Consider the following 14,489-nt stretch of genomic DNA (forward strand, 5'->3'; position numbering starts at 1 on the left):
TTTGTAATTTTATTCTAAGCGAAGGTATGATCAACTAATATGACTTTCATATCATCGTATTAATCTTTGGAAATAAAACTGTCCTGAGGGATTATGATATCAAATAAGAGCGGGATAGATATGAACTGGTATTTCAAATTAATCAACTACAGTACTAAAAATAATATTGACTTAAAACATACTAATCAGCATATTGATTGACATTGGATGAAAAAGTATATATAAAATCATAACTTTGAATAAAACCCGAAATATAGTTTTTTTGTGGGTTTCCTTTTAGATAGAAAAATATTGAATCTATACCAATAACAAACTTGTCAATATTTATTCAGTAGATATAAGATATAACCGCTTCGAGGTTTACCGAGCACACGCCCCTACAAAGCCGGGCTTGGTGCCATGACGTCACGTCCCCTTCGGGTACTCCGACTGCCATGATTTGGGTGGGAAAGAGATTGATGACGTATTTTGAAAGGCTGATGATCAGATCCAGAAGGCGATAAGGATGGCGACATTTCGCTGACATGTGGTTTTACCTGGTTAATGACCTAGGTAAGGTAACATCTCGTATGTGACACCTGTGTGATTTTGTCAGATTAGGACAGATTTCGGACCTAACGTGTTAATATAGTGCTGTATATGGATTAACTGCTCCTATCTGACTTTGGAGATATGTTGTATGATTTATAATATTTTTATGTCGTAATGTTCATTCAAGCATGAAGATACGGTGATTTTGTGTGATTTTATTAACAAGACTACTGATATCATTATTCTGCAAGAAATGTGTCGGTATGTGCATAACACTTTAATGTAATATAGGCATTAATTTGGTAATTAATTTCAATCAAAAAATTAGATTCGTTCTTGGTAATTTTCTAGTTCGTATTATGCATAGATATTAATTCGGTAGTTCATTCCAGAGCGGAATCTTGCGTATTGTAAATATTTTTTTTTTTTTTCAATTATAAACTTAAATCTCTATGGATAAACACTAATCTTTTTATTCGGATATATATGTATTTGTGAGCATTCTCGGCAATGAATATTTCTGTGTCATAACTTGATTGTATATGTGGTTACAGAAGTATTTCCCTTGAATATCACATATATGTAATAGTTTAAGCTTAAACAAATCTTATAAGAAAATAATTACAGAAGGATTGGACATAAATTGTTTCAACTTATATAATCGCCCTTTCCATAAGAAAAAGGACAAACTTAGTTCATCACGTAATTACTACTAATATTACTAATACAATGATGACCATTCTTGAACTATAATTATATCATATAGGAATATAGTTATTCCTGTCTCTTTACAAATATAACAATTCAGAGTTTAAATAAAATATTCCAATGTACAGGGCTTAGTCTTGTTCATACATGTTTGATAATAAATCGAGTCTTACTTTAAAAGATACGGGTCGTTAAAATGGAACTCTTTTGGAAAAGAGTTTATTTTGTGTTAACGTCAGGAACACGTTAAGATAATTCCCTGAAGAATCACACTTATCTAATAATTATACACAGAACGTGTCCCTTTAACAAATTATAACAGCTGTATTTAGGCTATAGATGTCCCCCTATATCAAATGAAACAAAACATGCCAATACCCCATATAAAGACAAGAACATCTGAACAATTAAAAATATATATTAAATGATTTTTTTTCTGTGAAAAAAACTTAGGGTTCAAAGATTATGAACCTAAGGCCTGAAGTCGATGATTTAGAGAGGTATGTTTGACAGCGGATTATAGAAGTTCATAATGTTTTGGTATTAATTAACTTAACCAGGGGAGTGACGAAATATTAATTAATTGTAATTAATATAAACTCTTTTATTACATATGATATATGTCATTAATACTAAAGTATCATTACGGAAAATCAATTAATTTATATTTCTGCTCCATCAATTCTCGCATACATGCCAATTTCAAAGACTGACAACAAACGCATTCATGTATTTCTATTGGGATATATTTTATTCTAGTACATGTAACAAATATATATGAATTTGAAGATTATTAACAATATATGCAATAATTGTTACGATTATATTATTTTTTAATCAACTAGATGATAGGATTTATTTATAAATGTTTTATTACCATAAAGACGGAATGGGTAAACAGATAAAATGATGTTATAACGGCCTCGATATACAACAGATAACACCTACGAATTCAGCTTCTTATTTCATAAGTCGAGAATGTCGAATTGTGTAGTTTTCAGCGTTTTGCATTATTCGATATGAAAATGCTGAAAATATTGTTAAGACGTCAAAGGTCACTCGTTAGCTCTACTAGAAAACTAAACGTAACTGTTTGTCGCTACAGCCTAATGCCGATGTTAATTTAAAATAATTTCTGTTAAAGTTGCAGGCACCGATCAAATATGAATTAACATTAAAACAGAATTATTTATTGAATAGATAATTCCATTATTAGTTCGTAACTTCGTCTGATGTGAAGTTTTCTAATTCAAAATTTTCATAAATGGATAATTTTTATAAACATATATCATATTTTATTCCTGTTTAAATAACCAGCTCCAGGTTATCACAGACAATGTATGCTTTAGAATCAATAGCAACGCATAACCCGTGGGGTACAAAATAGCCCGTTCTGTCACAAACCTGCGCGTTTTCCGTGACAGGTCCGGAAACCCGCTCCGGTCCGGGTATCATAATGATGGCAGAGGGCCCAAGGGACTAATTATTAGCTTCAAGAGTTCCAGAATCCACGGGATTAGTTTTGCCTTATGCTACAACCAAATTACAATAATTCGACAATAGCAGGGTCACTAGTCGAGTGAGATGGAGACAAATATTGACTTTACCCCTTCAAGTGAACATTTCCCAGACACTGAGAAATCAATACTAATCGAATTTTGGTAAGAGTTAGAAGATGGTGCATGGTAAACAACAGAACCGGTGACGGTGATGGCACTATATCAGACTGACAGTGAGCCGCATCTGGCAGAAATCTATACAATAATAGTCCCACTTTGAATATGTTAAACGAGTCAGAAATTCGTACGAATCTCGGAAGTCTCCATAAATACGCGGGGCTTTCCTTGTCGTCCATGGGTAGTTTGTAAAATAAACATTGATGTTTATTTATTCATCGGACGACAATAGGGAGGTTGTAACTAGATGTAACAGCCTCTTTCATCCGAAACGTTGGCACGCGCAGCCTTTTTGCTGATTTCCACCTCACCACACGTGACGTGTAGCTGATGCAGGCCTAATTAAGTCCAATTTTACGGTAGATGGAGGAGAGATTTTTACAGCGATCTATATACATTATTAATGGGTTCTAAATGTGTTGTAATATAGCGTTAAAACGATGCAATGCTAAAGCATTAAAATCGACTCGAGCAGAATACATGTTTTGTTTGAAATCAAATCCTTGTCCGCGATATTCAGATATAACTGTCTCTTTAGTACAAATAGTGGCACATGGCTGTTCGGTTTTGTAATATTTAACATCCTAACGATTACTACATTATGTATGCTGTTATCTTAAAATACAATTTTGACTAATAAATATTTAATATCCAGTCGGCATTTACATCGCGTAAACAACTAATTAAAAATTCAGAAATATTTTCTGTCTGTCCTGAGGAAGCTGTTCACTTCAGCAAAAATATAATGCATACAACGTTTTAAAATAGTCCTGGTGAATATCAGAAACATCAGTCCGATGATGGGGTATATGTTGGTACCCATGAGTAAATGATACAGAAATATGTATTTTACTCTGAGAGAGGAGTAAAGTTTGCTCACTACATAACCTTAATCAGGCATGTAATAAATACATGATTTTTAAAAATTCAAATATATCATAAAAGCCACATGAACGTGCTAATGTGCAAAGAAATAAAGAGTTCAATCTGGTAAATCAAGTCTGGTCTTCAAATTTTACTCATTCTCGTTATCACAAGGCTAAAATACAATTTATCAGTTCAGAGCTTACTTATAATTGGTAAATTATTATGAAAAATTTAAAGATAGTAAAACAGAATTTTAATTGTTATTTCTAGGACACGTCTAAACTTGGACTAAGTTGTGTGATATATAATTATCGCACAGCAGTGACAACCTATAGCTACATTTCCCATCAACATTGATTAGTAACATATAAGGTGCCCGAGGCTATAGAAATGGTGTCCTGTCATCAGATTAAAACTAATATTTACTACCTATCATAATTTCCTATTGTCCCCGAACACATACTATTGTTTAGCTCTGAATACATCTGTACTGTATACACTCTTAAAATAACGGCCACGTTACGATTTAATCTACAAACAGAAAAATCCTATCTGTTTTTGGTCGGCGGTTTTGGGTCAATATTCAACAGTACACTGGTCCATAAACTATATGTAAGATCTGTAATATCGGGCGAATGATTAACAACAATGGTATCATCAATCCGAGTGCACCTTATATATATGCTCACAAAACAAATTTTAAATTATATGGTAGCCGCAAAAGCACGGATTTACTTAATATGTAGCAAAGACATAGAGATATTCATATATTATAGAGTCACATAATGATAACACTGTATGTAGTGCTCAAGCAGTCTCGGCCAACACATCAATATATGTTATGCTATCATAATATTAATGCTGGAAATAGATAATCGGAGCAATAAAAACGAGAAAAAAAGATAAATAAATAAAGTAAAATTTCAATGTTAGTGGCTTTTGTTTATGTATTTTTACACAGAAAATAAACAGTAAAATGGTAGAATTCGATAAACAAAGGACGAACCAGTTATCGGACTATCAGGTTAATACGGAATAATTTTTTATACACTATCTACTGTTAATTTATAATCATGTTTTTTTAATTTTTATTAAAGCATCAATGGGGAAAAATTAAAATAAATATTCTGACAATAAAACAAAGTAGAATCTACGTAAATCTGTAACAGGTGCGAAATAAAATTAGTTTGGGTAATTCAAACCATTCTCCCGAGAGATAGAACTTCTGTGGAAAGGAACGGAGAAATGCTTACTTTATTTCAAAATAAAAACAACATGTACTTTGAGTTAACTTTAAATAATAAATATGTTATCAATAAGATTAATGTTGTTTAAATAATATACTTTAACACTATTCAGATAGGAATTCCAATACGGATTAAAATTAACTACGATTACATACGCTATCGGATTCACTTTAGGCGGGCGCACTAGCCTGGCGTCCATGGGATTATCAAACCGTCTATTGGTATAATATATATCAGATCCCATAGCACGAACAATTCCTGGCAGTGACACGGAGATGAGGGAACCCTCGGATATCCTGTACGTAAAATCAGCACACCGCCAGCTAGTGTAAGTGTGCGTTCAGTATGTTAATACTCGTTTTCAAAGGTAAATAATACACAAGAAGCAGATCGCCCAATTATGTACGTAGCTATGGTTTGTGTTGTATTTGTCTTGTAATTGATGAAAGGTTTCTTAAAATACTGTCAGAAAATGAACAGTTATTCCACTGAGGGAAGCTCTGCGGGCACATCTCATCACCGCGATAAAGCCGTGTCTATTTCCCCCACAAGAATTATTCGCTCTGGTGAGCCATGCGTAGCTAACTTTACTTGTAATTCACTGCGGGTGAGCTCATCAAATCCGCTGCTTATTCATTTAACAGAAAGGCGTGTCATAGCCGGACTAATTGATTAGAACTGCCTATGGGCGTTTAAGTAGGCGGAGCTAGCCCCTACTTCGATAACAGAAGCGGGCTTACCATTGGCCGATGGTTGGCAATGTTTACCTTTCAATTATCAGCCATATGACAGTCAAATAGCAGAGGATCTCTCCAACATGCTGAAAGGAGACATATAGCGGGCTATCGGAGCAGTAACCGTAGTTAATGCATACAAAATCGTTTCTACTCGAGGAGCAGAAGACAATTGGTGTATAGATAGAGTTCACTAGTGGTGCATACATACTCTACTGACCATGGATGGATAGTACTGGCGATTTGTTCTAAGTACGGAGCCAGTGGTCACTTACATACCTACGTGGGTGTCACTGCTGACCCACGGTGATACTTACCTGGACTGTCTGACGCCTGTTGCACACATTTGTAAACAAACGGCGATCAGGGATAAGAACTGCGGATCTTATTTACAGATGATATTACAATGATGATGTCCATTTTAAGTGTGCTATAACATAGGATAAATTCCTGGACTTCGAAATAAAGTGAAGAAAAAATCTGGAGACTTTTTACCCTCCAACATTTTTGGACATCTATAACTGATACCAACACCTTTTGATATTAAAACACTGACTATGCTTCTGGAAGGGGGATCGGCAGATATGTTGGCTGCGCAATCTAAGATCTTGTTCCAATTGAACAAGTACTATAATGAACGGGTGCAGTCACGGCAGGGTGCCACCATGAAGACCATACGCGAGGTGTGCAAGGTGGTGCAGGATGTGCTCAAGGAAGTAGAAGTTCAGGAACCTCGGTTCATCAGCTCTTTGAATGAAGCCAATGGACGATATGAGGGGTTGGACGTTGTTTCTCCTACCGAATTTGAGGTAGTGCTCTATTTAAACCAAATGGGTGTATTCAATTTCGTTGACGATGGTACGATACCCGGTTGTGCCGTGTTGAAGTTAAGCGATGGCCGAAAACGGTCAATGTCGCTATGGGTGGAGTTTATCACGGCGTCTGGGTATCTCTCCGCCAGGAAAATAAGGTCCAGATTCCAAACATTAGTGGCACAAGCAGTGGACAAATGTAGTTATAGGGACATCGTAAAAATGGTCGCTGACACAACAGAGGTTAAGCTTCGGATTAAGGAAAGGTTTGTGGTGCAAGTGACCCCAGCTTTCAGGTGTGGCGGTATCTGGTGTCGTAGTGCTGCACACTGGCCGGTACCCCATATACCCTGGCCAAACCCGAACCTCGTAGCAGAGGTCAAGACAGAGGGATTCGATCTACTATCCCGTGAAAGCATCTACATGAAGGACAAACAGAGTGCGGCCGAAGGAGATGCATGGGCCATGTCGTTCAAGTATGCTGAGGACAGACTTCTGTATGGGGGGTGCAGACGGAAGTGTCTAAGTATCATGAAAACCTTCCGCGACAGACACCTTGACATTCCGGGACAACCCATCACCTCTTATATCATGAAGACTCTACTTCTGTACGAATGTGAAAAACACCCGCGCGAAATCGAGTGGGACGACACGTGCTTGGGTGACAGACTGAACGGTATCTTGCTTCAGCTGATTTCGTGTTTACAGAACAGGAGGTGTCCACATTACTTTCTACCAAACGTGGACTTATTTAAGGGCAAGACCACATCCGGAATGGACAATGCTGCAAAACAAGCGTGGCGGATTCTCCGGGAACTTTTAACGAATCCAAAAAGTTTAGAAAAGCTTTAAATGTATTTTGTCTGTGATGTGTGTTCGAGGAACGCTGAATGGTTTATCATACAGGATGTCCAGTATTGACAGGAATTCATCGTAAATTGAGGTGTATGGTTTCCCTATCTATCAACCAGGCAAAGGGCATTGGGATAAGGCTGGTAGGAATATCAATCAAAATAGAATAAGATTTATTATTAGAAATAAAACATGCATACTTAAAAATAGTTCTGAAATATAAAAGTAATTTTAATGCTTTAGCATCAATTTTATTTTGATTTTGGTGACATATTTATGTCGGAAAGTAGATTTATAGACGCTTTAATTGTGTTGCTAGCTGACAAAACATATAAATCTGAATAAGTTGTATTGCAAGTCATTATATAGTATTTGTTGTGTAATTCAGAGTGTAAACTGGGAGATATATATACGAGGGAGATTAGATTGAGGGGGAACGGAGAGGGGGGCAGCAGCTGATATTTGTCACCAGTGCACGGTGAAAGAGTACGGGGACTCCAGATACACTGACTCTGATTTACACCGGACTTCTGGTGCATTTTGTGGTGTAATATCTCTATATATGGATTTATACAGTGGATTGAAAACGCTTGGAACAGATTGCTAATCTCGGTGAGTGCTAATGTAATGAATTTCGAAAGTAAAAACTAAAGCTTAGTGTATGTCTTTCGTTCATGAACATATATCAAATATAAACGGCAACCTGGCGTGTTAATTCGGTGCAGTATGATAATAAATAATTCTATTACGATAAGCAAGTTCTTTAATACCAAAGATAAGAGAGTTTCTTGAGGAGGAGTACTGGATTAATTTATGAATGTGTTTTAAATATTTGCCGATGGATAAACTGTTGGCATGTGAAAAAAATGAGTGATTGTTTTGATAAAACTGATCTAATTTGAGCGCTACATTGCGTAACTTGTTAGTTGTTAAGATACAATGTTGTTGTTGTCTTTTGTGTATTTTCTTTTAAATAATGAGTGTACATGGATGAACAGATTTTTGACTTCTAAGTTATTAAAGTGTTCACAAACACTTGCTTCTTAAAAATTCCATTTCATGTCAAAAAAGAAATATGTACAAAAAATTAAAGACGAATTCAACAGATTTTTATGTTTCCAGTTGTATTTGAAATGAAAATATGATAACACAACCTATTACTGAAATGTATAACGTGCTATTAGGTTTTAAAATAGACCATTCATAATAAAAGCATGTGACAAACGTTTAAAAAGATATTTTTGGTTTAAGTTATCACTGAAATGATATTTACCCAGCCCAGATTGCCTACATTCCGGCCTTGGTATGAGAGGTCTGGCTGTCGAGGACTACCGCAATCTCTCAACATCACAGCAGGCTACTATAACAGTAAATGGTACTTCGTATAGTGTTTCAGTGTTTTTAAGTAGGTATAACCCACCACTATTTAGGAGTATGAAAACAAAACTATTCATTAACAAAATGTACCTGTCGATGGTGTGTTTATTTCCGCCTGTTATTACACCAAACCACTCGAGTCGTCTTCGGTGCCAAGGATTTGTACGGCGTTGTTGGGTGTAAAGTCAAATGTTTACCCCTGTTCGTTTTAATTGCATTTTTGTGTATTGGATCTTTTTCAATAGATGAGTGATCTGAGGATAAATGAGTGTGTAGTTATTTTTACCTTGTCATCGCTATGCCACTAATTTAACGTTACTTACTACAGTTTAGCAACCGCTAGATATTTCTGTTATAATAGACAACAAACCCCAAAATGTTTCTGTTATAATAGACAACAAACCCCAAAATGCATCATAAAGTATTATGATCTTATTTGGGTTATATTCAAAAATATTCTTCAAATTTATATAAATGGTCAGGAGTAGAGTTAAACAAGTTGCAAGTTCTATGAAGGAATTCTTGTTTTGTGCACTTCTCTTGAAACAGTGTATAATCTGTTCTAATGCATGCTAATTGTAGTATTTTATTATCTATCGTTAAAGCAAGATATTGTTTTGTTCATTAGAAACTGAATATTCATAAAAAAGATTACATATATTTTTGATTTATTTACTATTTATTTAAGAAATTAACAATGATAAAATGTACGAATAACTACAGATATACAACATAGTTTGTGACAATCATTGTGACAGTCACGAAGAGCTTATTGATATACAAATACTGTATGTACATCACACAAAATGGCATTCCTTTAAACAATATATCTGTTGAGCTAGCTTATAAATTATAACCTGTGTATCGAGCTTATATCAATACAATAAACATAATATATGTTTATTCTTCATTTATCGCAATATGGTAAGAATTTATAAATTATCTATTGCCAGATATTTTATTGATATAGATTTTTTGTCTGATAGTTTCGTAAAAAACATAAAAAACATTAAACCATGTCCGAAAATTTTCCTAAACTATTTTCTGATATCATAAATAAATATATATATATTGAAAAAATAGGTAGTTATATTAAGTTAGTCATAAAATAGTCAATATCAACATGTAAAGTGTTTATTTTTATTAACATGGTATATATTCACCATATGAATGAGGTTTATACCTAAGGACATACGGAAGCACTGAGATGTCATATTATGCCTCAACTCGTCAACTAAAAGGCTAAAATACCTTAATAGCGGACGCAAAAAATAAGGATATGTCTGAAATACCAACATTTTGTCAAGGGTTTGCTATTTGTAATTGTTTGACAAATCCGACATGGAAGTGACAGTAGACGGACTGATCATTTATATTATGAAGGTACACCAGTCTTTGTGACAAAACATATCTTTTAATGAAACGTTATGGGCTAGTAGAATACAAGTTATAATATCAGATTTTAGAATTGAAATACAAAGTAAATTGTTATGAGTTTTGTAAACATGAATTTTTCTTAAAAAATTATCTTTTTGAAACCACATGCTGAAATCATATTTGTAATTGATGGCTAGATATCAGCTATACTGGACGGCAATGTTAACATAACAAACTAGTTAAATATATAAAGATAATATAATACAAAAAAAATTACTTTATTATATAACGGGTTATAAAATACTAAAGCTTGGTGTACTGGGTGGAGCTATGGACTGACCTGATTTAACTGTATAAAACACAGGTAATAAATCAGCTTTTGTTAGACCTGTGCTAGTTATGCCATATAAATCAATTACATTATAGCTATGAAAAAGGTGTGTCAAGTTACACTCGGACTAAAACATATACAATTATTGTATTAACTTACACTAAGTTAATTAATTTCACAATAACTTGATATGCTAATTCTGAAAATATAAAAAACAATAAAATATTTGTGACTCAACCAGATTTGTCCACGTCTATTATCCAATCTATAAAAAATGCTTGCATAATTAATAGGAATATAATTACAGATCTATTAATAGGTGTTTACATTTTCTCTGTGAGAGTAGCATGTTGGTGTTGACTGATCAGTCAGAAAACTCACAAGCCGTGACAGCGACACAAATTACACACGTAACACCGATAAAAATATGTCTTCTGTCTCTCTATTACCTCTCTAAATAAAACTGGTAGCATTATGATATGCATCATGTACGCTAATTAACCCTGTATTATGTCAGAATATAAAACTGGCGCTGTCACGCTATAACGTATAGCTTTATGAAGAAATACATGAAGAAATCAGTATGCATCGAATTCATAAAATTTGCAATATACTACATAATAAGCGACGCTTTAATGATGGGAATACTGTTTTACAATATCCATAACAAAGTTAAACTATTTCATATCAAAGCGACACATTAACATCAACGAAGTGCAGACAAGGGAGACTGTCGACAGTTATGTGTCTCGCATGAGGTGAATCTCCAAGCAAAAACATACCACCCAAGTCGTATTAAAACTATCTACAAAAACTGCCTGGCGGGCAGAGTCTGATCCATTTTCAATAAACCACTTATAGTCTGATAGCCTTCTGTCCTATGAAAACATTAAATGACATGATAAAAAAGACATATTAGCAAGGCATAATAAAAAAGTATGCGATGTTACTCTTTTTTAATGGTTACGGTCGAGGCGGGACCCAATAGGTCAAGTGTGTACATTCCAAGTGCTCTAAAGTGGGTAGAGGACCCTCGCTCATACGTTTAATTACTTTGGGGTTATTTAGACTCCATTTTCATAAGAGGTGATTCTTTATGCTTAAAATAAGATTATTTGTCGCCTTCTGAGTTAAAAAAAAACCATACACATCTTCACTTTTCTTCTCATTGCTAATATTATATATTATATTTTATGATTAGTATTACTCTTTGGTTAAAATGCTTAACGAAATAGTTGTTCAAGAGTAAGCTAAAATGGTTAATTAGGGGATTTTCGCGGCGGTAACCTTTCTAATCGCTTGTGGTAATTCTATAAGATATTTGATATTAATTACGAGGATGACGTTTTAACATAAAACTATTCTAATCATGCGTATCTTAAGGTCCGCCATATGCTTTTCTTAGACTCTCATGGACAATTTAACAGTCTAGTGGCTACCTGAACTGCTGATGTATCCTTATTCATAAAAACACACAGAAATGTCCATTCATTGTTACAAGTCTATGGCCTTCCAGCCCCTCCCATGCTAGAAGATTTAATCAAATAATCATTTTTTCCTTTCTCATTATGATTACATATGGATTTTTGACACTGTGCGATTTTACCTGACCACCAAGTCTATCATTAACGTGTTAGTGGGGTTGCTATCATGTTTTGATATTTATTTTTGTGTTTACTCATAATTATTTAAATGTAAAACTATGTGTTAGATTTAATCACAATAGGTAAACATTAAACAGGTAATACGCTTAACTGTATTAAATATTGATTAATATTTTAGTGTATTTAGATTATGATTTATTAAATATTATTTTATAATGCAACATATCATTTAATATTCAATAATAGTTAGTTCCAATTGTATATTTATCATACTCTAATTTATACTTAATTGATTAAGATAATTTAATGTTTAATTATGTTTAGTTTATTGAATATTTGTGCAAAAATATTCTGATCAGAGATAAAATAAATATTGCGTCTTGATTATCAAGAGAAAATTAACTTTGAAAAGCTCATCAAAAGTAGCATGCTGTTTATAAAATACTTATAATTGACTTAAAATACAAAATCCAAAATATACTTAAATACCGGTACATTCGTATATGTTTTCATTATAACCAATCTCTACAACCTTTAATAAACAAGCAGCATGATTAATAAATTATGTTTAATGTTAATTGAATTAACAAAATATATTCTAATAGAGGAAAGAAATATCCACATTTCTTAAAATCTCCAGACTACTTTGTTAACATTCTTCTATCAGACATAAAATTATATATAACTTAACATTAATGTCTAATAAATACACTTTGTGTTTACCTTTCGGACATACCATATTAATCACGCCAATTCTACTAATACCCATGGCATGACAATATCCGTCGTTTACTCCTTAGTTAGATAGTACATGTAAAACGATACAAACAGATATCTAGTCTGCTCCCCTTCCTAACCCATTTTAACAGATTTCTTACCTTTAATAACTTTTTACATCAGTTAGCACCGCTAAAGCCATGGCCTGTGTGCAATATACAACATTGAAATGGTAATAATACATTAATAATTTCTACCTAACAATGGCTTTCTTGCAAAACTAACCCAGTACCTGCTCCGACGGTATGGTTTCTGTGTGACATACAGAGTCATATAAACACTGAACTGTATAACGAACTGGGGGAGATAAAAGAAACTGAAGAGACACTCTAGAACAAAGGAATGACATCATGAAACCTTAGAAACCGACATCGTTATGATGCAGTAAAACTTAATATATGTTTCAGTAAATTCATTCAACGCGACGGGGTGTAGATGTATGTTTCAGCCTCCCGGGACGTGACGACGTATATTACTGACCCTAATTGAATATGGCAGTGAACATGGAGAGTTGGTATGTGCCATACTAGTACATCATTCAGTGTAACAGAAGCCTGTCATATAGTGACATTCCTAAATCCACTCGATCACAGCCATCAACTCCAATCAAAACCATTTTACTGACGTCATCATGACGTCATTGACGTATTTGGGATATTAAGTAAAGTGTATTCGTTATGATGAACGCCAGTTCCCGAAGACGCGTGCATTCAGATACGTGTAAAGCACGTTGGATCATTTCACTGACAAGCTTATGTTGTTATCGAAACGCATTCCTTCTTGCTTTTCAAATTGAAATTTAGCAATGAAAAATTTGTAAGATATGGAATTTTCTGTATAATGAATTTGTGTTTTAGATAAACAGAAGTATCAGGCAATTATAAATAAAGTTAAGAAAATCAGTGGGTCTGTCACAGTCTGTAACTATAGTGCATTTTATTTCATTGTGTCTTTAATCAACATTTATTTATATTAATACTAACGTTCTTATAAAACGGCAAATATATTGAGCCCAGAAATAATATTGTGTTACTACATACACACAAATAGATTGAAGATAAACAAAACAGGTATGTTTGGAATCCAACCAGGGATATTCCATTAATGATGTTGACTATTTAATATTTCTTCTTTATTGGAAATGACAGTATTTTTTGAATGTTACCAATACATATTAAAACAGTCACGAAGTTTCGCCTATGGCGATTTACTGATGAAATATTAATTCGAAAACTCATGGGAAATAATTTGTGGGAGTCATGCACTATTTTACAGCAACGAAATGTACAGGAACTCACGAATAATGCTGTAAGAAAATGTCATGATATTTATTATAGTGTATATTAAGTACCAATGTTATACCTCTATATCTCCAGCGACGGCATTCACATCAAAACCCTATATTAAGTTGATTATTTCGATGGAAATATTACATTTTCATTTCTGGTAAATAAAAAAGGTGCAATATGGATGTATGAAGAATTAGCTAAATTACACTGATAAACGAAGTTGTTTGTTTTTATTACAGTTGACGTATTCAAATTACTTATAATGACACTTTATAAAACTGATACAGCTAATTCTAAATCGGCGAGA

General features: G+C 33.7%; 2 protein-coding genes across 8 annotated transcripts in view; one reads left to right on the forward strand and one right to left on the reverse strand.

Annotated features, from left to right (window-relative positions):
* LOC117329220 (neurobeachin-like) overlaps positions 1–14,489 on the reverse strand; it is a 313,249-nt gene that overhangs the window by 89,260 nt on the left and 209,500 nt on the right. The gene's annotated exons all lie outside the window — the stretch shown is intronic.
* LOC117329221 (protein mab-21-like 2) lies at positions 5,832–8,535 on the forward strand. The gene has a single exon (XM_033887047.1). The coding sequence runs from the start codon at positions 6,321–6,323 to the stop codon at positions 7,425–7,427; it is 1,107 nt and encodes a 368-aa protein (XP_033742938.1). The 5' UTR covers positions 5,832–6,320; the 3' UTR covers positions 7,428–8,535.

The sequence above is a fragment of the Pecten maximus genome, chromosome 6, assembly GCF_902652985.1.
Source record: "Pecten maximus chromosome 6, xPecMax1.1, whole genome shotgun sequence".
NCBI lineage: Eukaryota > Metazoa > Mollusca > Bivalvia > Pectinida > Pectinidae > Pecten > Pecten maximus.